This window comes from Spermophilus citellus (assembly GCF_964194105.1).
Source record: "Spermophilus citellus genome assembly, chromosome: 18".
NCBI lineage: Eukaryota > Metazoa > Chordata > Mammalia > Rodentia > Sciuridae > Spermophilus > Spermophilus citellus.
Window position 1 is genome coordinate 14453141 of NC_138200.1, and position 24021 is coordinate 14477161.

The following is a 24021-nucleotide window of genomic DNA, read 5'->3' on the forward strand; positions in this document are numbered from 1 at the left end:
CAAATATTGCACACAAGTTACTGAGGAAAGTAGCTAATTATAATAACTGGTATATTCATAATTTCCCAAAATATATATCTCTGATTCTAATCTCTCAACAAATATGCTCTTATTTCATTCCCCTATAAAGGAATAAATGTATACCCAAGCTACATCAGCCAAATGTATGAATAGGAAAATGTCATTTTTATAACTGATTTTTTCAATCACCTATTTGTTACCTTGACCTAAGGGTTCTCCACTGTTTATATCCCACCCTGTGTACAGTCACCATTGATTGTCTCTGCCAACTAGAATAATACTAAGATATTAAGCATTAGCTGGGTTTTAGTATTCATTCCACAGATACTCAAACTCCAATTGTATTGTAGGTTCTTGCTGGTAAAGTAAGGGAGGAAAATAATAAACTTCAGGAAGAAAATAAGTCTTTATTCATAGATGAAGTGGGTTGAATAGTGGCCTCCAGAAAAGATATATCCAAGTCCTAACTCCTGGTACCTGTGAAAGTGACCTAATTTGAAAAGTCTTTACAGATGTTATCAAGTTAAAGATCTCAAGATGCAATCATCTGAAATAATAGGTGTACCTAGAGTGAGATGAAGATTACATCATTGTCTTTTGTATCTGGTGTCTAAAGATGAGACAGCCAAGCTAAGGAACACCAAGGATTGTCACCAACCACCATTTCATAAACTGTCAGATTCAGAAGGCTAACATTTTGTTCAGAATTTCTCCATCTGTTTATAAAGAATTTTTTAGATTTCTCAATGTCTGTCTGGTTTTGGTATCAAAGCAATACTGGCCTTGTAGAAAGAGTTTGGAAGTATTCAAGTTTCTAGAAGAGTTTATCTACAATTGATATACAAATATAAAATCTTATAACTAAAACTTCTAGAAGACATGACATAATGGCTGAATAGAGGCACCTAACACAAGGAAGAACCAAAGCAACAGGTGTATAACTGTACACTGAAGTGAGTAACCAAGAGAACACTGGAAATCAACAGAAAAGTAGAAACCTTGGAAATCCAGAGACCTGGAATAACTGCATGGTAAGAGAAGCAATACAGCTGGGGGAAATGGGACCTATCCTCCTGAAGGTAAAGGTGAAAGGAAGTCCCAGAAAACTCAGTTGGTGCACACACTGGCAGTCCTAGCTATTGGAAACCCTTACAGACAAGCGACCCAAGAAAATAAGAAACCAAAAATCTGCATAGTAGGCTGGCTTTGGAAAAAGACACTCAGTGAACAAGCAGGGTGTTGTAGCCAGAAGCCATGTTAAGACAGGATCTTCTGTCTGAATTTGGACTGTTCTAGAGGACAGAAATCCTTGCACATTTCCATCTCTGGGTCCCCACAAACATTGCCCTGCAATGGCTAACTTCAGTAACTTTCACACAAACCTGAGTGTATCACTGTAGGGAATGGGTGTTGTAAAACAGAAGGAAACAAAAGCTGCCACCTCCAGAAAAGGGGATCTGTTCTCCAAGACCAGGGGTGTGGCCAGTCATGTGGTTTCACATGGGTGCCAGGACTAAAGGCAATTACACAATTCCTGCTGGCCCTCTCCCTAGCACCACACACAGGTGTCTGTCACAAGGCAGGGAAAGAACTCTGGTTCCAATGCTTCTTTTTGCCCCTATGAAGCACTGGGCTTGCACCAGTGTCTAATCAAAGAGTGCTCTGGGCTCTACCTACTATTGGAGCATCAGAATTAATAGGACCAAAGATGAGCAGTTAATAGCACCAGTGCCTGAGGAAACTCCCATTACCTGATAGGGATAACCACGCCCATTGTAGGAGTAGCATAGTGTTGTCTGCACCACACCTGCCTGACTGCTCATGTCCCCCAGTCTTCCATGACCCATACAGTGAGTCTGACTCCAATATGATACTATGTACAAACTCACTAGATACAGCCAAAGAAGCTACAGGGAGATTATGGTTATGCAATGTTTATTTCCACCTGGGCACCAATATCCCCAAACATACCTTCAGAAGAACGTTGCTAAGAAGTCTATCCCATAAAGGTAGTAGAGATATCCTACCAGATGCACAAATCTCGACCAAAAAAACCCCAGAAATATGGGAAAAAATGCCTAAAGGTCATAAATGCTCTAGTAAGACTTTAAAGATGTTGAAGTAGATGAAATGCCTGATAAAGAATTCAAAAAATGGGGCTGGGGATGTGGCTCAAGCGGTAGCGCGCTCGCCTGGCATGCGTGTGGCCCAGGTTCGATCCTTAGCACCACATACAACGATGTGTCTGCCAAAAACTAAAAAATAAACATTAAATTCTCTCCTTAAAAAGTCATTTTTTGAATTTTTTTTAAAAGATTGATGAAATCCATAAAAATCAATCCATAAAAATACATATAAGCAGTTAAATTGGGAAGATAATGCAGGATAATGAGAAATCCAACAAAGAATAAAGATTGTGAAGAACTATCAGAAAACTCAAATGAAGAGCTCAATGTGTCAAATCCAGTTGAAAGCTTCAAAAACAGACTAAAGTGGAAGGAAAGAATACTGGAGCTTGAATTATAGGTCTCCTGAATATCAGATTCAGATAGGAAAAAAATGTGTTCAAGATCTTTGGGACACCATTAAAATATCAAACATCCACATAATCAACATAGGGGAAGAAATTAAGGCTAAGGGCATAGAAACCCTATTCAAAGAGATAATTTAAAACTTCCCTATTCTTGGGGAAAAACATGGGTGTCCAGGAATAAGATGCTTATAGAACCCCAAACAGACATGATCAGAAAAGATCCTCACTATGACAGAGTCAAACTGTCAATGGTAAAGGATAAAGAATTTAAAAATCTGCAAGTGAGAAACAAGTCACATTTAAGAGCAACCCCATTAAATTTCATAGGAAAAAAATCCTCCAAGCCAGGAGGGCACGGAATGATGTTTTTCAAGTCCTGGGAGAATTGTGAGGACTGTCAACCAAGATTACCATACCCATCAAGTAATCCTTCAGAAAAGGAGAAATAAACAAAAGGATAAACAAAAACTGAGGGAATTCATGGTCCCAAAACCAGCCTAACAAAAGATGCTTAAGGGAGTCCTACACTCAGAAGAGGAAGAAAGGTAATGTGAAAGTATAATTATACTAGAAAAGTACTTGTATAAAAGAGAAATAGAAAAGAATACAGTAAATTATCAAATCACAAAGATGAATAAAAGGAAGAAACATGAAATATTTAAAACTAGAAGAATATCAATAAAATGCCAGGCACAAGTCCATATCTTTCAATAATGTAAGACATTAAATTCTCCAAATAAAAGACAGACTGGCTGACTGGATTAATAAACAATATCCAACAATCTACTGCCTACCAGAAACACTTCACCAATAAAGACAGGCTAAAAATGAAAAGATAGAAAATAATATTTCAAGCAAACAATCCTAAAGCAAGTAGGAGTAGCTATTCTTACAGCTAACAAAACAGCCTTTAAGACATAAATAGAGGGGCTGGGGCTGTAGTTCAGTAGCAGAGCCCTTGCCTAGCATGTATGAGGTACTGGGTTTGATCCTCAGCACTACATAAAAATAAACAATAATGGCATTCTGTCTACAACTATTAAAAAAAAAGTTTTTTTAAAAAGACAAAGAAGGTTGCTATATAATGATTAAAAGATTTATCAAGAAGATACAATTATAAATCCAAATGTACCTAATTTCAGAACACCCAATGTTATAAACAAGCACATACCAAGGAAATAGGCTTCAATAAGTCCAATAATAGTAGGGGATCTCAATATCCCATTCTTACCAATGGATAGCTCACCCAGACAAAATATCAGAAAAACATCAGAGTACCTGGAGATTCAAAAGGAAACATTATATTCTATATCACATAAATCAATTAGGGATTATTTTGAAAAACTACATGCTAAGAAGTTGGAAAATCTAGAAGAAATTGGACAAATGTGTGGATACTAAGAACCTATGAAAATCGAATCATGAATATAATATACATAGAATGATATAAAACAACTGATCTAAACCAATAAGTAATGAGTTGAGGGCTGGGGCTGTATCCATGTGGCAGAGCACTTGCACTGGGTTCCATCCTTAGCATCACAAAAAAATAAAGACATTCTGTCCATCTACAACTATAAAAAAAAAAAAAAAGCAATGAACTGAATCAGTAATCATTTCCAAAAAAAAAAAAGGACCACATGGGCTTATTGCTAAATTTTATCAAACTTTTAAAGAATTAACACCAATGCTTATCAAACAGTTCCACAGAATTAGAAGGGACGTGATCCTTCAAAACTCATTCTACAAGGTCAAAACCTGGCAAGGAAACATACACATAACTCAACCATAGACCAATATATACATAGATGCAAACATTCTTAACAAAATACTAGCAAATTGAATTCAACAGCATAACAAAAATATCATACCCATGATCAAACTGGTTTCATTCCAGGGATATAAGGATAGTTAAAATAATACATAGAATGAAGAATAAAAATCAAAACCTCAAAGATGCAGGAAAAGAATTTGCTGAAACTCAACATCTCTTCATGATAAAAGCCTTAAATAAGGAACATCAAGATCATATCTCAAAGGCTATATATGACAAACACATAGCTAATAACATACTAATGGGGAAAAAAACAAAGCATTTCCTATAAGGTCAGAAACAAGGATGTCAGCTCTCATTCCATATACTAGAAATAAACTAGTACTATAAATTTTAGAGCAATTAGGCAAGAGAAATAAAAGGTATACAAATAAGAAAAGATGTCAAATTATCCCTGTTTGCAAATATGATTCTATACATAGAAAAAACTTAAAAAATGCACCAAAAGACAGACTGTGAGAATGGATAAATGAATCCAATATATTAATAGTATTTAAAAAAATATAAAAATCGGTAACTTTTCTGTACCAATAATGAATTTGCAGAGAAGTCATAAAAGCAATTCCATTCAGAATAGCCCTCCCCCCAACAAATACCTAGAATAATTTAAGAAAATGAAAGACCTCTATGATGAAAATTAGAAAACACTGAAGAAATGGAAGACAACACAAGGTAGAAGGACCTACCATGTTCATACTATCCAAAGCAACTCTAGATTCAATGCAACTGCCATCAAAATACCAACAATATTCTTCACAGAATTAGAAAAGACAATCCTAAAATTTATATGGAAACACAAAAGACCCCAAATAGCCAAAGCATTCTTGAGCAAAAAAGAGCAAAATTGGAGGCATCGTAATACCCAATTTGAATACATGCTATATAGGACTACAGTAATCTAAACAGCATGGTATGGACACAAAAACAGATACATAAAACAAAGGAACAGAATGAGTACTCAGAAATAAACTACGCATCTTAGGCAAGAGAAATAAAAGGTACACAAATAAGAAAGGTATACAAATAAGATTATCAACATTACACAAAACATACATTGGAGTAAGTACAGCCTCTTCAGCAAATGTTGCTGGGAAAACTGGACATCCACAAGCAAGAGATTGAAACTAGACTTCAATCCCTTACTCTGTACAGAGCAAGGGATCTAAGGATCTAAATTCAAAATCTTTAAGACTTGAAACTTAAATTACTTGGGGGAAACACAGGGGAAAATACTTCAAGATATTGGTATAGGCAATGATTTTCCAGATAGGAATTCAAAAGCACAGAAAACATGAGCATAAAAATGGGATTATGTCAAACTAAAAAGCTTCCACACAGTAAAGGAAACTATAGTGATGAAACCTCTTCAGAAGAAAATATTTGGCATTTATTCACCTGACAAGGTTAATACCCAGAATATAAGAATAACTCAAAAAACTTTTTAAAAATCCAGTTTAAAAATATGGGCAAAGCATCTGAACAGTTCTCAGAAGAGGAAATACAAAAGATCAGTAAATATTATTTTTTAAAAAATGTTCAGCAGGGCTGGGGATGTGGCTCAAGCGGTAGCGCGCTCGCCTGGCATGCGTGCGGCCCGGGTTCGATCCTCAGCACCACATACCAACAAAGATGTTGTGTCCACCGAGAACTAAAAAATAAATATTAAAAAAAAATGCTCTCTCTCTCTCTCTCTCTCTCTCTCTCCTCTCTCACTCTCTCTTTAAAAAAAAAAATGAATTTCAAAATAATTATGCTGACTAAGGCTAAATGAACAATCATTAAATGATTCCATTTATACAAAATTCTAGAAAATGCAAACTAATCTGAAGTCACAGACCAACAAACAGTGGGAGCCTGGGCAGGGGGTAGAGAATGGCATGAGGAAGATTGTTTTTGCAAGAATTGGCTATTATTTTAATTTTGTAATGTTTTCATAATATACATGCCAACTTATCAAATTTTATATTTTAAATATGCAGTTTACATTATGCCAATTTCATTTCTACTTCAATGAAACTATTTTTAAAAATTAGACACTGACACTTAAAATGGTTACATAAAAACACGTACCCACGTACCCATATATGATTAAGAAAATACATTTGGCAGGTGCTCTGGCACATGCCTGTAATCCCAGAAGCTTAGGAGGCTGAGGCAGGAGGATGGCAGTTTCCAAACCAGCCTCAGAAGCTTAGGCCATGTGACTTTTGAGGAAGGGTATTCTGAGACCTTATTTCATGTCTGCTCAAAGTTCATCAATTTGGATAGCCTTTCCTGATCTTATCTAAAGTAGCCCTCACAATGTTCCAATACTGTCCCCTTATCTGGCTTAATTTTCTTCAAAATACATATCTAAACCTGATATTGTCTGTTTAGTTTTCCTTATTACGATATCAACATCTCTATGACAATAGGAACAATCATCAGTAGTACCTAGACTCTAACACAGTAAGTACAGTGGCTTACGCTAGATAAATAGGAAATACTTGTTAAAATTAATTCTAAAAAATGGAGAAATTAACATAAATCTACATGTAAAAAAAGGACCTGGAAACTGGTAAATGGCTGTCAAAGGGTAATAAAGAAAGCACCACTCCTTGAGATGGGAAGCAACCAGCAACCAGCTCTAAAATTTATAGGAGTTGGGGATGTAGCTCAGTGAAAGGGCTTGCATCCCGAGCACTGTTGGGGGGAAAAAAAAAAAGGAACATGACAGAAGAGAGAAGAGCCTAATTTCCTAATTTTTCACAGGCTTCACAGGATCTGGGCCTTTGAAGTGAGACTTCAAACATCTCATCGAAGTGCCTCCTCCCTGAGCCAGTGAGCCATAGCTTACGCTGGCTCCCTGCCTGGTCTGCCATCACTCACCTGAGGACCGCCTTCTTGTTTCTTCCCTCGTTTCCAGCCATGGATCTTTCTCTTGCTCCAATAAAACAATCACATCTGGCTTAGGAATGATACATCCTGCTCATGAGAAAAAACAGGATACATGTTATAGGGAAAAAAACCCACCAAATCCCAACCACAGCCTCAAAATGACTACATGCGGACTTGGTTACATTCACAATCAACTGTAGGTCAAATGGTATTTGAAAAAGCCTTCAAGACAAAATAGAAAAAGGCCATGGAACAGTCACATTAAGATGGACCCATGAGTATGGGACTAAAGAGACCAGGTAAGAGAGGAAAAAGGTCCAGTTTGCTTTCAAAGGGAGTCTACAGAGGCACCGTGAGCACACACTGTGCAGCCCCATGGCTGGCTTCAAATCTGCCAATCATTCCAGCTGTAGGACCTTGAAAAGCTACCATCCAGTGTTGCACTGTTATCAAATGCACTACTTCATAGGGCTGAAGTGAGAACACAAACACAAAGGGGCTTAAAAGGATGCCTAGAAATTATGGAAGTATTTTGTTGTTACTATTTTGCATAGAGAAATATACTGTTTCCTAAAATACTTTCATGTTCCCCCTTAGACATTTCTTCAATGGAAAAAGCAAACTTCATAGACTAACTTTCAACTATAAAGCAGGTAAAAAAGAATATGTCTCTTCCAGATAGTGTGTGTTTGCTTGATTTTAAATGAATTTTGCAACCCAATCCTCCACCATTTAATCCAGAGAAGTTCTTTTGATAACCTAAAAAAAAGCAAAACCCTAATTCTAACTGTTCTCTTGCAGGTGGGCCAGACCTTAATACAGAGCCACTGTAGAAATATTAGATGAAACCTAGTTTCTGAAAATGTCACACAACTCAAATCTACAAATCACCTAGAAAAACAGGCAATAACAGGAGGGGCCAGAGGGAGGAATGAGTGTCAATAACGAATGGAAACACAGGTGTCATTTCCATCCCACAATGTTCAAACCATTTCTTTAGAAATAGGGGCAGAAATTCAACTGGCTTCTTAAAACAAAGCTCTAAAGTTCAACAGTGGAGAGAGCTGATATTCCAGAAAACAGACTGTAAATGACGTGGGTGGGTATCTTACCCAGTGAGATGAGGTTGCTGTAGTTTTCCAACATCACCTCCCTGTACAAGTCCCTCTGAGCAGTGTCCAGGCACTCCCACTCCTCTTGAGAAAGATCTATGGCCACATCCCTGAATGCCAAGGACACCTGAAATAACAAATCCATGTATTATAAAAGTTTTTTAAAATGCATTTTCAAGATAAAAAACTGGCAGGAAAGAAGCAACACTGTAAGCAAGCAAACTGGGACTTGAGCTTGCAAAAATAAGGAAATTATTCTTTTTAAAATATTTTTGTATAGTTGTGGGTGGACACAATACCTTTATTGATTTATTTTAATGTGGTGCTGAGGATCAAATACAGTGCCTCACGTGTGCTAGGCAAGTGCTCTACCACTGTGCTTCTACCCCAGCCCAGGAAATTAGTATTTTTGAAGTTGAGTGCTTACATGCTTTTAAAGAATACTAGTGATAAAGACAAAATGTCCTGCATGCCATCAGATAACAAAATTATCCAAAGGTATGGGAATGACCAAAAAAAAATCCAAGTTTCCCAATTCAATGAAACAGCATACGCAAGCACACACTGCTTGCTTGTACCTGCATTTTAAATTCTGAATAAATATCAGTTTCTTCATTCTTTCTCCCTTCAGGTCATTAGGAAAAAGACATTTTTTTCTCCAAAAGTACTCTCAAATCTCTTAAAAAACAGAACTTGAGTGACATTATATGATTTCATCAACTTCAAGTTCATCTTTACACAAGAGAATGTCATAAAATCATTAGGAAATATATTTATTGGCTAGTTAATTGTATTATCTATTGCTATGGGTTGAGTATGGTTTACGCATGTCCCTAAGGATGTGTTGAAATTTAATCCCTATGAGGTATTAAGAGGTGGATCTGGGCATAGTGCTGCATGCCTGTAGTCCCAGCCTCCTGAGAGGGAGGCTGAAGCAGAAGGTCCACTTGAGCCCGGGAATTAGGGGCCAGCCTGGGTAACATAATGAGATCCATACCTTAAACAGAATGGAACTCAATCTGACTATGGTGTTCAGAGGCGGGACCTTTGGAAAGTGATTAGAATTAGATAAGCTTATCAGGGTAGAGACCCCATGATCATACTAGTGGCTACATAAGAAGAAAGAAATCAGAGAACATGGACATGCATGGATGTGCCCTGCGTCTTGCTGTGTGACTCCCTGAAATGCTTTGGGACTCTGCCAGTAAGAAGGTCATCACCAGATGTGGCCCCCTGACCATGGGCTTCCAGAACTGTAAGCCAAAATAAATCATTTCTTTACAAAGTACACAGCCTAGGCTATTCATTAGAGTAACATAAAATAAACACGTCCATCTTGTGGACAAGTCAGTTAATCTTTCTTTTATACTTAAGGGCTTACGTTGGATAAAATGTTGACATCAGCCTATTTTCATCCATCATTGGGAATCTGGAAGACCTTCTTGCCTACAACCTCCCCATCCTTCAATAACACCTGCCTCGTTCCTGAGCTACAGGACGCTGATGTCATGAGACCAGTACAACATTCTCAACCACAAAGCTAAACTGACTTTTGTCCTATTGCTCATCCCTTAGATAATCCCCTGACTAGATCCCTAAAGCCCCCAAACACAGCCCCCATTGCACTCCCACTGAGACCTCTAAGCCTCTCAGTGCATAAGATCTATGTCTTCATCTGGGATGGCAACACGCTCAACAATATATTCCATCGACCTGGAAAACAGGCCTTTGAAGTTGGATGGAACCCTGTTTCACAGAATCATGAATCTGATGACAGAAGCTCAAATATTTCCCTTGAGGGACTTCATCTTTCGCTGCTCTGTCAATGCTCCTGCAAGAAGACGAGGCACACAGATGAGGGATGAGTAGGTGAGCACAGGTAAGAGAAAACAAGGGTAGATGAAGAGGACACCAGGCAGTTTGGCACCATCCCTCACTCTGGTCACAGTAACTGAGGAGCAGGCTTCACAGGGCTGTCTTAGGAAGGAAGTCTCAGGACAATAAAAAAACTGCATAGGGGGAGGGGAGTGTGGGTCAGTAGTGGAGAGTCTGACTAGCAAGTGAGAGTTCTCCTGGCTTTGATCCCAGAACTACAAAATAAAACTTAGAATTGACCACATAAATTTTAAAATATAGTATTTCAAGGAAGAGAAACAGGAACTTACATGGGCCATGATTTTAGAACTGTAAGAACTTGTCAGTCCTCTGTGGGTTCCCTCCACTGCAGAAGCAGAGTCCAGAGAAGCCAGGCCTGTGGAGGAACACGTGACTTTGAGACTAGGTAGGTATATGTCAGAACTCCACAAATAATTTAATGCCAATATGAAGCAGTTTTTCCTTCATTTCTATTTTCAACCCCACCATGTGCACGTACTAATGTGGAGAGATGAGCAGAATCATGGATGAAGCCATGCCCTCCCTAGGCCAAAGGAACTACCTGCCAGACCTCCTGCAGGACCTCCTGCAGGAAGCCAAACCCCTCATTCCAGCAGAAGGGCCTCCTGGCCCATCCCAATTTCTGATGATGCTGATCTGTTACTGAAATTGAATGACGTCCCTAAGTCTTTGTCCATGTTCACCTAAGAGCTAAGATGTGGCCATCCCATGCAAACCTCAATATAATTCATGGCTTGAATGTGTGCCTAGATTCTGAGACATGGAGGCAGAAAAAAGTAGGGAGTATTTCCCACTGCAAAACTGACCGGAGTTCTTGCTCAGCCAGAACTACAGCCCCCAGAATCCTCTGTGCTGTTTTCAACCAACCTCTGTTTCCTATCAGGATTGTCTATTTTGCTTTCCCGCATGAAGTCACGACTATACACACACACACACACACACACACACACCTCAATATCAAGCCTCGGGAGGTGAGACTTCATGACCACATTGGCCGAGAACAAAATGAAACATCTCTAGGATCTTCAGTGTGATGGTCCCTTAGCATTTCATCACGCAATTATCTCCAACAGAGGAGGTAAGGAAGCGCAAAGCAAAGTACTTTGCCAAAACTCACAGTAAGAGGAAGAGGTGTATTTTTAGTAAAGTCAATTTTCTTCCAACTATGGCTTTTGCTGGATTTTGCAGGATTTCTTACTTTGAGTGAAATCTGAGCATTGGTAATTCACGAAATACATCACCCACTGAATTTCTTAAATTTCAACAGGATTAAGGAAATACTCCTTAATGTAAAAAAGAAACAATCAGTTTACATTGCTATAATGGAAGATTTTAAAAAGATATTGCTGTATGAGCAAGGGAGAGAAAATGGTTACTTTGTAGACATTATAGGTTTGCACAACCTTAAAATAGGGCACATAGAAGTATATGAAAGACTTCAGCCATGCAAACCTACTTCAAGGATCTGTTTAAAGCAAATGACTGCAAATGTGTATTAAGATGTATGAGTTACGTCAGAATTAACAGAATATTAAGTATATGTTAACTACTACTAAACTGGAGAAAATATTTAGAAGATGTGGAAAATATCCAGGATATATTATAAAAAATTAGGCTAAAATCAGAATGTATAAATATAAATATAAAACATGTTGGAGCAAATTAGTTTACATTTGTAAAACATACACCCACACAACACACACAGAGTGAAAGACAGGCAAAAATCAAGACAGAGAAAAAGTCCAGAATGTGTACACAGCCATATATCAATACTACTGCTTTACTTATTATGATACTCTTTTTGTTTAAGTATAATCCATAAAATTCAAAAACAATTTTAAATAAACTCACAAGCAGATACATGTATTTATTTCATTTTGATAAGAGAAAATTCCTCTTTCTGTAAATAGTTCTCTCTTGAACTTTGAGAAAAGGTTCAAAATAATCTAAAAACAGCTGATATGTTTTTATTGAATGTCTTTTTCCCCTTTAGCTCTTAACAGTTCAATCAACTCTGACTGTGTTTTGTTTTGCAGTGCTGGGGATTGAACCTAGGACCTCAAGAATGCTAAGAAAAGTCAGGCACAGTGTTACATTCCTGTACTCCTAGCAACTCAGGAGGCTGAGGCAGGAGGATCTCAATTTGAAGGCCAGCCTCAGCAATTTAGTGAGTCTGTAACAACTTAGATCCTGTCTCAAAATAAAAAATAAAAAAGGGCTGGAGATATAGCTCAGTTGGTAGACAGCTTGCCTCACACGCACAAGGCCCTGGGTTTGATACTAGGCACCACAATCAATCAATCAATCAATCAATCAATAAAAAGGCTGGGGATGGGCTGGGGTTGTGGCTCTGTGGTAGAGCTCTTGTCTAGCATATGTGAGGCACTGCGTTTGATCCTCAGCATCAGACAAAAATAAATAAATAAAAGAATTGTATCCATCTACAACTTATCTAATATATATAAAATCTTATCTAGATAGATGTGTATATATATTAATTTATATGTATATTAATATATACACACACACACACACACACATATACACACTGATGATGTGGCTCAGAAGTTAAGTGCCCCTGGGTTCAATCTCCTGTACTCCCAGCAAAAAAAGAACAAAAGTTAGATTCTAGGCAAGTGCTATAACATTTAGCTTCACCCCCAATCCTGACTTTTAAACATTTGCCTAGTATACTAAGGTACTGCCATGTCATACATGTCAACACTGATCACAATGAGCCTTCCTTTCTTGCAGTCCTGACAGATGTATTCCTGACAGTTTGGTTCTGAAACTCTCCTTTCTGCCACAACATCCTCCAAATTGCTACTGAATAATCTTGTTAGTCTCACCTTAAATCTAACTTCATTAGAATAAAGACTGTAAGGTATGGATTTGTGCCATCCAATACAATAACCACAGCAACATATGTCTATCTAAATCTAATTTCAGTTCCTCAATCATACTAGCCACATATTGTGTTCTTAATAGCCACATGTAGTTAACAGGTACCATACCAGAGAATGAAAAGTTCTTTTGCACAGTGCTGGTATAAAGCATACAACATGGGTTGGGGATGTGGCTCAGTGGTAGAGCGCTTGCCTAGCATGTGTAAGGCACTGGGTTCGATCCTCAGCACCACATAAACAAAGATATAGTGTCCACCCAAAACTTAAAAAAAAAAAAAAAAAGCATACAACATAAAATTGACTTACCACCAGAGTTCCCCCGAGTTCAGAATAATCTGGTCAAAATCTAATGCTGGTGGTTAGAGAAATGACATTTCCTTCCTATGAACTCTTTTTTTGGGGGGCGGGGGTAGAGGCACTGGGGGTTGAACTCAGGGACACTCGACCACTGAGCCATATCCCCAATCCTATTTTGTATTTTATTTAGAGACAAGGTCTCACTGAGTTGCTCAGCACCTTGCTTTTGCTGAGGCTGATTTTGAACTTGCCATCCTCCTGCATCAGCCTCCAGAGCCGCTGGGATAACAGATGTGTGTCACCGCGCCCAACTATCCTTCTTGTGAACTCTTAAGGCATATGATCAGAATTCCTTTAGTGTTGTTTTTTTTTACCTTGTACCTTATACTTATTCATCTATTCTGATTTTATATCCTTTGCTATATTAAAAATAATTAGAGAGTAGTAACTTTGTGTTTTCATTTCTTGTATTCCTCTAATTACTACAAGATCCAACATACTGTGACCCCTTACATCTGATAATTTGACTAAATTTCATTTTTAGTCATTCTTCTTTGGAAATGGTACTTAAGCACTTTAAAATATATGCATGATATGTTCATCATATAATAACTTATAATAACTAAATATTATAAATCTAAGTAGCTGTAGCAGGCAACAGGTTAAACAAATTATAGTTACAATAACAAACTACCACCTTGTTAGTATGCTCATATTGTTCCTTATTGATTACTGGAGAATGATATTCACTATGATTTACAGATTGATACAGGAAATTCAGAACTATGAGAAATTGTGGAAAGTATTGTAATGTAGCCATTAACAACACAGTTTCTGTTGTCAGACTTTCAGAATGTGAATCTCAGTCTGACAGCTATTACACTTTCAAGTAGCCTACTGGTAAACTAGGGGTAAGCACCCACACTCAGGTAGCCTACTGGTAAACTAGGGATAAGCACCCACACTCAGAGAATTGTGTTGAGGAAATACCTCTATATCACATACTGGCATGTAACTATTTAATAGAAGTTAGGGATATTATTAAAATAAAGGACATTATATGTTTCTTACTCCATTGTTCTTAAGTAGAATTATTTTCTACTTTTTCCTTTTTTCCACAGTAAAATCTGGGTATCACATCTACTCTTTTTAACAAATTTGTTTAGTTGTTGATGAACTTTTATTTATTTGTATGCAGTGCTGAGAATTGAACCCAGTGCTTCACACATGCAAGGCAAACGCTCTACCACTGAGCTACAACCCCAGCCCAAGTAACAATTCTTTTAAATTAACAACATTAATAAAACAGTTTCTCAGAAAGATAACCAAGACATCTCCCCTTGTCCTTTAAGCTACTGAAGGGAGGTATCATTCTTTAACATAGTACTAGCTAAAAGGATCTAATAAGGTGTTAGTGTACTTTAATATGAGGTTCAATTTTGTACTCATATCCTATGAATATATATTTTCATGAAAATTTTAGCTATTACTATCTTACTCTGTTTCCTACTATTACAAATGAATCCTATAAAATATTATTGGCATAAAGGAGCCTCAAAACATACCTGAATATGGAGAGTACTGCTATGTCCTGTGAATGTCACTTTTAAAATCTATAATAATATATAGTCCTATCTTATCAACTAAATTGTGCCATAATTGATTTGTGAATACCTGAAAGTTCATCAAAATAGAAGGGTTCCTTGGCACTTCCCTTTTCTCCCTTCACACAGAGGAATAAAAACCTGTGGCTAGGGAGATTTACCTCCTCTAACTAGGAGTTGGAGAGTCTCTATGTCCTTTGACTGAAAAATGCAATTTCTATCCTTCAGAATCTGAAATCAGAATCAAGATATACTCCTTACAAAAATGTGTTAAAATCCCAACATTAATAAGTAAGGTTCACATGAAATTTAAAGTTGATTATTGTTCATCATTGAAACTCTAGCCAGAGCAATTAGATGAAAGAAATTAAAGGGATATGGATAGGAAAAGAAGAACTATTTTCTGACTACATGATTCTATACTTAGAGGATCCAAAAAATTCCATCAAAAAACTTCTAGGACTGGGGATGTGGCTCAAGCGGTAGCGCGCCCGCCTGGCATGCGTGCGGCCCGGGTTCAATCCTCAGCACCACATACAAAGATGTTGTGTCCGCCGAGAACTAAAAAATAAATATTAAAATTCTCTCTCTCTCAAAAAAAAAAAAAAAACTTCTAGAACTAACAAATGAATTCAGCAAAGGAGCAGGATATAAAATCAATATAAATCATAATGCATTTCTGTACATCAGTGACAAATCCACTGAAAGAGAAACTAGGAAAATTACTCCATTTACAATGGCCTCAAAAAAAAAAAATTCTTGGGAATCAACTTAACAAAAGAGATGTAAGACCTCTACAATGAAAACTGACTATAGAATGCTGAAGAAAGAAATTAAAGAGGACTTTAGAAGATGGAAAGATCCTCCCTTGTTCTTGGATAGGCAGAATTAATATTATGAAAATGACCATACTACAAAAGAACTGTACAGATTTAATGCAATTCCAATCAAAATCCCAACGATATTCCTTATAGAAATAGAAAAAGCAATCATCTGGAAAAATAAGAGACACAGAATAGCTAAAGCAATCATTAGCATGTAAAGTGAAGCAGGTGGCATCACCATACCAGACCTTAAACTATCCTACAGAGCAATAGTAACAAAAATGGCATGATATTGGCACCAAAATAGACTAGTAGACCAATGGTACAGAATAGAGGACACAGAGACAAACTACATAAATACAGTTATCTCATACTAGACCAAGGTGCCAAAAACATATATTGGAGAAAAGATAGCCTCTTCAACAATGGTGCTGGGAAAACTGGAAATCCATATGAAACAAAATATCTCACCACGCACAAACACAACTCAAAGAGGATCAAAGACCTAGGAATTAAACAGGTCTATTAGAGACCCTGCACCTAATAGAAGAAAAAGTAGGCCCAGGGCTGGGGTTGTGGCTCAGTGGTAGAGTGCTTGCCTCGCTTGTGTGAGGCACTCAGTACCACATAAAAATAAATAAATAAAATAAAGGCATTGTGTCCAACTATAACTAACATACATATACATAAACACACACACACAGAGACACAAACACATATATGAAAGAAAAAGTAGGCCCACATCTTCATCATGTCAGATTAGGCGCCGACTTCCTTAACAAGATTCCTATAGCACAAGAAATAAAATCAAGAATCAATAAATGGGATGGATTCAAACTGAAAAGCTTCTTTGAAACAATCAGTGGGATGAAGAGAGAGCCTACAGAATAGGAACAAATTTTTACTACATGCATATCAGATAGAGAACTAATCTGCAAGAACTCAAAAAACCTAACACACAAAAAAACAAATAACCCAATCAATAAATGGGCTAAGGAACTGAACAGACATTTCTTAGAAGAAGATATACAATCGATCAACAAATATATGAAAAAAAGTTCAACATCTCTAGCAATTAGAGAAATGAAAATCAAAAGTACTCTAAGATTTCATCTCACTCCAGTCAGAATAGCAGTTATTAAGAATACAAGCAACAAGGGGCTAGAGTTGTAGCTCAGTGGTAGAGAATTTGCCTAGCATGTGTGAGGCACTGGGTTAGATTCTCAGCACCACATATAAATAAATAAAATAAAGGTCCATTGATAACTAAAAAATTTATTTTAAAAAAGAATATAAGCAACAATAATTGTTGGCAAGGATGTAGGGGAAAAGGCACACTCAAATATTGCTGGTGGGACTGCAAATCATCTGGAAAGCAGTATGGAGATTCTTGGAAAACTTGGAATGGAACCACCATTTGAACCAGCCATCCCACTCCTCAGTTTATACCCAAAGGACTTAAAATCAGCATACTACAGTGACACAGTCACATCAATATTTATAGCAGCACAATTCACAATAGTTTAATTGTGGAACCAACCTAGACGCCCTTCAATAGATGAATGGAGAAAGAAACTGTGGTACATATACACAATGGAATATTACTCAGCATTAAAAGAGAATAAAACCATGGCATTTGCAGGTTGGAGAATATCATGCTAGGCGAAGTAAAACCAAAGGCCAAATATTTTCCATAATAAGTGGATGCTGATCCATAACGGGAGTGGGGGGAGCATGAAAGGTATAGAGGAACTTTGGAGAGGGAAAGAGGAGAGAGGGGAAGGGAGGGACCATGGGGGTAGAAAAGATGATGGAATGAGATGGACATCATTACCCTAGGTACATGTATGAAGACACGAATGATTTGACTCTACTTTGTGTACAACCAGAGAAATGAAAATTTGTCCTCCATATGTGTACTATGAATTGAAATGCATTCTGCTGTCAGGTATAACAAATTAGAACAAATTAATTTTTAAGATCATAAAGCAGAAGGACAGCCATGTGACTTGACTGATACCAATCAACTATCTCCGATGTTTCCTTACTTTTTAAAGCTAGGATCTTGGAAATCAATATTGCCATTCTACCTAAACATTAATCTTAATTTTAAAAAAAGTTTTAACATTAGATTCCATGATATGCATTTCTCTACCATGTTAATTGAGTGCAGAAAAATGATTTGAAAAATGAGGAGGAAGAATGTGGAGACCAAAAAGAAGGGGGATCCACAGCCAATCTGCAGGGAAGGCAGGCCAAGAACAGGTCCCTAGACATTTCAACAAAAGAAAACCAAATGTTTTCACATCCTAAAAACACAAACCCCATATTTTGAATAAAGAAAAAACAAACGCACCTGGAACTAGATCTAGATTGTTAGATGTGCTACAATAATTTTTACCTCCTTATTTACTTATTTTATTTTTGTTGTTCGTTTGTTTTGGAATGGAGGACTGGGAAAGAAGGAAATCATGAATGTGATATATATATATATATATATATATATCTCCTGCGTTTCTTTAGAGCACAGGTCTGGGAAATCTCCAGGGCCACGTCTGCCGTGGCCTCACACGACTAGACAGACGCCAGAGGAGGCTGGAATCTGAATTCACAGCAGATTCCTAGGTCAGGGGCGGGGGGGGGGGGGGGGGGGGGAATGTTGCAGTTTTGAAAAACGCAGCTGCCCGACAGCGCCCCTAAGTCCCAGAAGTCAGTCTCAGAGACACTTCTAGCTCCATACGGTCCCACCCCAAGCCTAGGTCTGTGCCTTTCTGGAACCCTTTATTCTAAGGCTCAATATCTGACTCCTATCTCGGGAACACTGCTGCAAGGGGAGAAGACGGAGAGAGCTGCAGGGACCTTGCGCGGGTCAATGACACGCACCGAACAGCCAAGAGCCGTTCTCAGCCTCACAACCGCACCCACCTCCCAGGAGTCCCAGCCCGGCCGTGAACGCACACAGTCCCGCACGAGCGCATATTATCACACCTGGACCCCAAATCGCCCTTCTCCGCTCCTCACGCACGCACGGGCCTGAGGCTCGGGGCACGATATCCCACATACGTGCCTCGGGGCTCTCATTTCCGGAGGCAGCCCAGTCGCGTTCCTACCCCCAAGAGTTCCGCTCCACCTCACCTAGCACGGACTTCTTTCTAGGGTGCGACTAGCTCCTCGGTGGCTGAACCCTCAAGGACGCACCGGAAGGGCTCTCAAGATCCCGGATAACGCCACCTGTAGGGCTTCTGGGATACGTAGTCCTTGGCCCGGATATGTAGGCTTGGACTCTGCGCAGGCGTAAACATACGGGATCCGGCGGTTCCCTTGACTGGTCCTCAGACTTGGCGGCTGTCTCGGCTAACCAACCCTCAGTACCTGACCGACGAGTACATCCGAGAATCCGAGACCTAGGCAGCGAGGGTGCGGGACTGGGCGCAGGCACCATAAAGTGGAACTGTTTCTTTCTCCTGCTTGTCTGGCGCCTTGTACACAGCAGGAACTCAATATGTGTATTTCAAAACCGTGTGGTCTTTTGCGCCTGGCCTTATGGTCGCATGTGTGTCACTCTGAGGGTTACAGGAGCAACTGCGCTTCTCTGGCTGCATGTGGGTAGTATTTATGCAGGTGAGACAGCGTGCAATGAATATAAGGAGCACATCTTAGTCTGTGCAAAGTCCATCAGAGAACTAATCGCCTGGTTTCAAATAACGCATTTTGCTCTTCCTCATCCCTTTCTGAAGATTACTGTTCTAAAGCCACAAGATGGCTCACAGCAGCAACTCATTTTTTTTTAAGGTTGTAGTTACACAATCCCTTTATTTTGTTTATTTATTTATTTTTATATGGTGCTGAGGATCGAACCCAGCGCTTGCACATGCTAGGTGAACACTCTACTGCTGAGCTACAACCCCAGCTCCAGCTCAGAGTCTTAGGAAAAGGATTTTCGTGCAGGGGATGCCTTAATGCAGGGTACTAGTGCCTAACAGAGGACAGTCCAAGTGGAGGAGTAGACCAGCATGAGAGGTCAACCTGAGCAGTATCAAGGACGGTGTTACAGGACTGCCCAGAGTGGGATCTGAGTCCAAGCAGGTGAAGAGGCAGTTGAGTGTGAGGGCTGCCTAGGTTTGGGTGTTGTGGCCCAAAAGGCAGTAAGGAGTGGTGAATGTCAACACCCAAGCAGGGTGAGGAGAATACACGCAGTGTTGAGTTTGTTAGTCACAGGGGAACTGATGCACAAGGTAAATATATTAAGGGAAATGAAACCAGGCTTGTCCCTGTCAGAACAGGGAATTAGATATGAAAAGGGAGAAAACAAAAATGAGCCTTATGATACTAGATTGAAGCTAGATGTAATGATATAAGCTCACAATTATCTATATGGGTTGATATAACAACATAAGCAGGTGCTAGACCACCATGGACACCAGACTCAGGTGCCACCCTGCTTTCCCTTGTTTCAAGATTGGCCTAACCTGATGTGTCCCTGCCTCAGCAAGAGGAGCTACAGTGCTGGGTCCATATCTCACTCCATAAGTATATGCACATTAAGGTCCTGAAGAAAGGCAAAATGTCCATCTAGTATCCAGGGATAATTTGTGAAGACAAATCAAGAAAATGATGCAGTCAACAGAACATTGAGCACCACCTTCTGGCTAAAAGTTACATTGCATCCTGTTTCTCTTTCTTCCAGGCGGACTTGGAAGGCAGTGGTCTGTGGTCTGTGCGGGACTTCATATGGGTGTCCGTTAAACTGCTGGCTTTGGTACTGTGAACAACTCACTCATTTTCAACTGCTTAGCAGTGGTACACTGTCACCTCACCTGAGATATGCTTACTGACCCTGAGTAGCTAGTGTCTGTGCCAGTCAGCTTTCTCTCACAGTGACAAAATACTTGAGAAAACAAACCTAAGGAGGAAAGATTTAATTTGGCTCAATTTCAGGATCCACCCTCAAGTCTCCACCGCTGGGGGCCTGTGGGAAGGCAAAGCATCACGTGGAAAGGGTGTGGTGGAGCTGAGCTGCTCACCTCACAGTGACAGAAAAACAGAGAAAGGGGCAGGGACAAAATGTACCCTTCAAATCCATGCCCCCAGTCACTGATCTCTTCCAACTAGGCCCCCACACCCTCAAGTTTCCACCATCTCCCACTAATACCATCAGCTGGGACCAAACCTCCAACACTCAAGCCTTTGGGGAACAGTGCAGATGCAAGTTATAATACAACCCAGAGAGCAGTATCCTCCAGGTTTGTCCACGTTGTCAAAGGGGCAGGAATTGCATTTTTGAGACTGAATATTTCATTATCATATATTCACATATAAAACACTTTCTTTACTCATCCACTGACATTTAGGTTGTCTTCATTAGTTACTGTAAACAATGCTGCAGTGAACAAGGGACACAGACATCTCCTAAGGAACACTAATTTCATTTTCTGTAGATATATATACAATTTTTAAAATTTTTTTGAGGAATTTCCATACTGTTTTTCATAGTGACTATACCAGTTTTTTAAAAAATATTTCTTCTAGTAGATGGACACATAACCTTTATTTTTATGTGGTGCTGAGGATCGAGTGCCTCACATGTATGTGCTAGGCAAGTGCTCTACCAACTGGGCCACACCCCAGCCCCATGACTATACCAATTTACATGCCCACCAACAGTGTACAAAGGTCCATTTTCTCCACATCCTTTCCAACACTGGTTATCCCTTGTCTTTTTGATAATGGTTATTCTAACAGGTGGGAAATGATACATTACTGGTTTAATTTGCATTTCTCTGATAATGAATATTCATCATTTTTTCATACAAATTTTTCTAATTTGAGAGGTACTTTGCAACAACATTAACATCTGCTTCATCAAACTTTTTTTTTTTTTTTTTTGCTTATTATATCATTTTGGACTCATTCCCTATTTTATGGAATGGATCTATAACCAGCGTTATTTGTTTTGAGGCTCAGTTCATGCCAGGTTTGCTCGGTGGAAGCCCCTTTGACACTCTGTAAATACTTCTTACTTTCTAGCACAAAGTATTTGTTTTGAGCTTTCTCTTCCCCAGTTCTTTCTTCTCAGGGAAGACAGATTAGGATAGTCTCCCTACAATATAAGATTACTGCTCAGTTTTTTCTTCACAACACTTACCACAATTAACTGCATTTATTTGTGATTGTTCCTCCATTAAAGAGTTCCTGAAAGGCAGAGACCAATCTTACTTCTGTTCTTTCCAGGACATTTGGATAAAATTAACAAATAGAGAGAGTAACAGAAAACATCAAGTGAATGAGACATGCAACTTTTTTCTTTTTTTTTTTTAACCTTAGGAGGGGTGGATAATGGTTGAGGAGATGGATAAATAAAAGTTGATGGCATCTCATACACACTGTATGGAAGTGGGGCTGGCAGCATTTCTGAGGAATCCAGAACAACTATTCTTGTGGCAATAAGACTCGATTCTTTAGGACCCTCCTCCCTGGAGGAAAAAGCAGCTGCCCTTCAGCTGCCACCGCACCTTCCTCTGGTTGACTGAAACTTTCAGGCCCTCTGATTTTTCTGTGGGATTGGATGGGTTCTGATCTAGTCCCTCCACAACTGGCTGAATGCTGATGGGATGGAGCCCTTCAGATCTCCTTGTTGGGCATGGGATGGAGGGAAGAGATGCTACCTAGACACCCTCACCTGAGATAGCACCCAAGCTTATAGCTCAGACCACCTGGTTTTGAGGGACTTCCAAGTCCCCATGCTCAGACCACTGTGTTAGAAATGGAAAAACAGAACATATAACCACAAAAGCAGAAAAGCCGGTCTCAAATCACAATTTGGGAATCAGCCTATGTCCACCTTTTGAGTTTGAGATAACTTAATAACTGCATGAATCTCTGGAACTTGGAAATCATTCTGCTTTCCCTCCCCCATCCCCACCCCAACTTCATTTCCAAGGCAACTACTTCATTCCCTACTGCCCCCCTGTGGATTTTCAATTCAGAGGATTTCAGTGGAAATCACTTGGTCTTTGGGTGATCACTGAAGTGTTAAATTTATAATAAATTGTTTCATTAAAAGTTTATATTGGGGGCTGGGGATGTGGCTCAAGCAGTATCGCGCTCGCCTGGCATGCGTGTGGCCCGGGTTCAATCCTCAGCACCACATACAAACAAAGATGTTGTGTCCGCCGAGAACTAAAAAATAAATATTAAAAAATGCTCTCTCTCTCTCTCTCTTTAAAAAAAAAAAAAAAAAAAAGTTTATATTGGGGGGTCTGGCCTGGGGTTGTAGCTCTCGTGTGAGGCAATGGGTTCGATCCTCAGCACCACATAAAACTAAGTAAATAAAATAAAAGTATTGTGTCCATCTACAACTAAAAAATACTTTTTTAAAAAAAGATTATATTCTGCCAGGCGCAGTGGTACACACCGGTAATCCCAGTGGCTAGGGAGGCTGAGAAGGAGAATCTTGAGTTAAAAGCCAGCCTCAGCAACGGCAAGGTGCTAAGCAACTCAGGGAGACCCCAACTCTAAATAAAATATAAAACAGGACTGGGGTTGTGGCTCAGTGACTGAGTGCCCCTGAATTCAATCCCTGGTACGTACCCCCCTAAAAAAAAAGTTTATAGTCTGGGCACCTCTGCATGCTATTTTATTTATTTTTTTTAACAATTAAAAACAAAGGCTTACATGTATCTAAAGATTTCTTCCCCTTGTCTTTGCAGAATGGAACAGACAAAAGAGTGTATGTCTCCCTTGGCAGGGAAACACTTGCTTCAAAGATTCTACTTCTGAAGTGTAAGTGAGCACTCGGGCTGTTCAACAAGCCAGCCACTCTTCTCCCCTTAACATACAGCATGTGACTTAGAATAAAAGTAGCCCCAGATATCCAAGAACTAGACCGACACAGGTAGGTCCCAGTGGTACTAAGAGTTGGCCTGGCACTCAGAGCTAAGCCACATCATTCTCTTTGGAGATAGACAATCTAGCAGAACAGGGTGAAGCCAGAGAAAAACACATCTTGAGACCACAGTGAAGCCAGAGAAAAACAAGGCTATTTCATAATTCTAAACAGACAAAAACAAGTTCACTGCACAATCCCCAAAATACTAAGTATCCCCCTCTCCTAGCCA

General features: G+C 39.1%; 1 protein-coding gene across 5 annotated transcripts in view; it reads right to left on the minus strand.

The window, feature by feature from the left end:
• The window catches only part of ZNF546 (zinc finger protein 546), a 32287-nt gene extending 13188 nt beyond the window's left edge, over positions 1–19099 (minus strand). The window contains exons 1-4 of one of the 5 annotated variants that reach the window (XM_081274930.1): positions 19040–19099; positions 10543–10628; positions 8378–8504; positions 7257–7352 (exon numbers count right to left, since the gene is read on the minus strand). In XM_081274930.1, the coding sequence (XP_081131056.1) occupies positions 7257–7352; positions 8378–8504; positions 10543–10551 (232 nt within the window). In that variant the 5' untranslated portion in view covers positions 10552–10628; positions 19040–19099. The other 4 variants (XM_081274929.1, XM_081274931.1, XM_081274928.1 and 1 more) reach the window with 4 other exon arrangements.
• Between the last annotated feature and the right edge of the window lie 4922 nt (positions 19100–24021).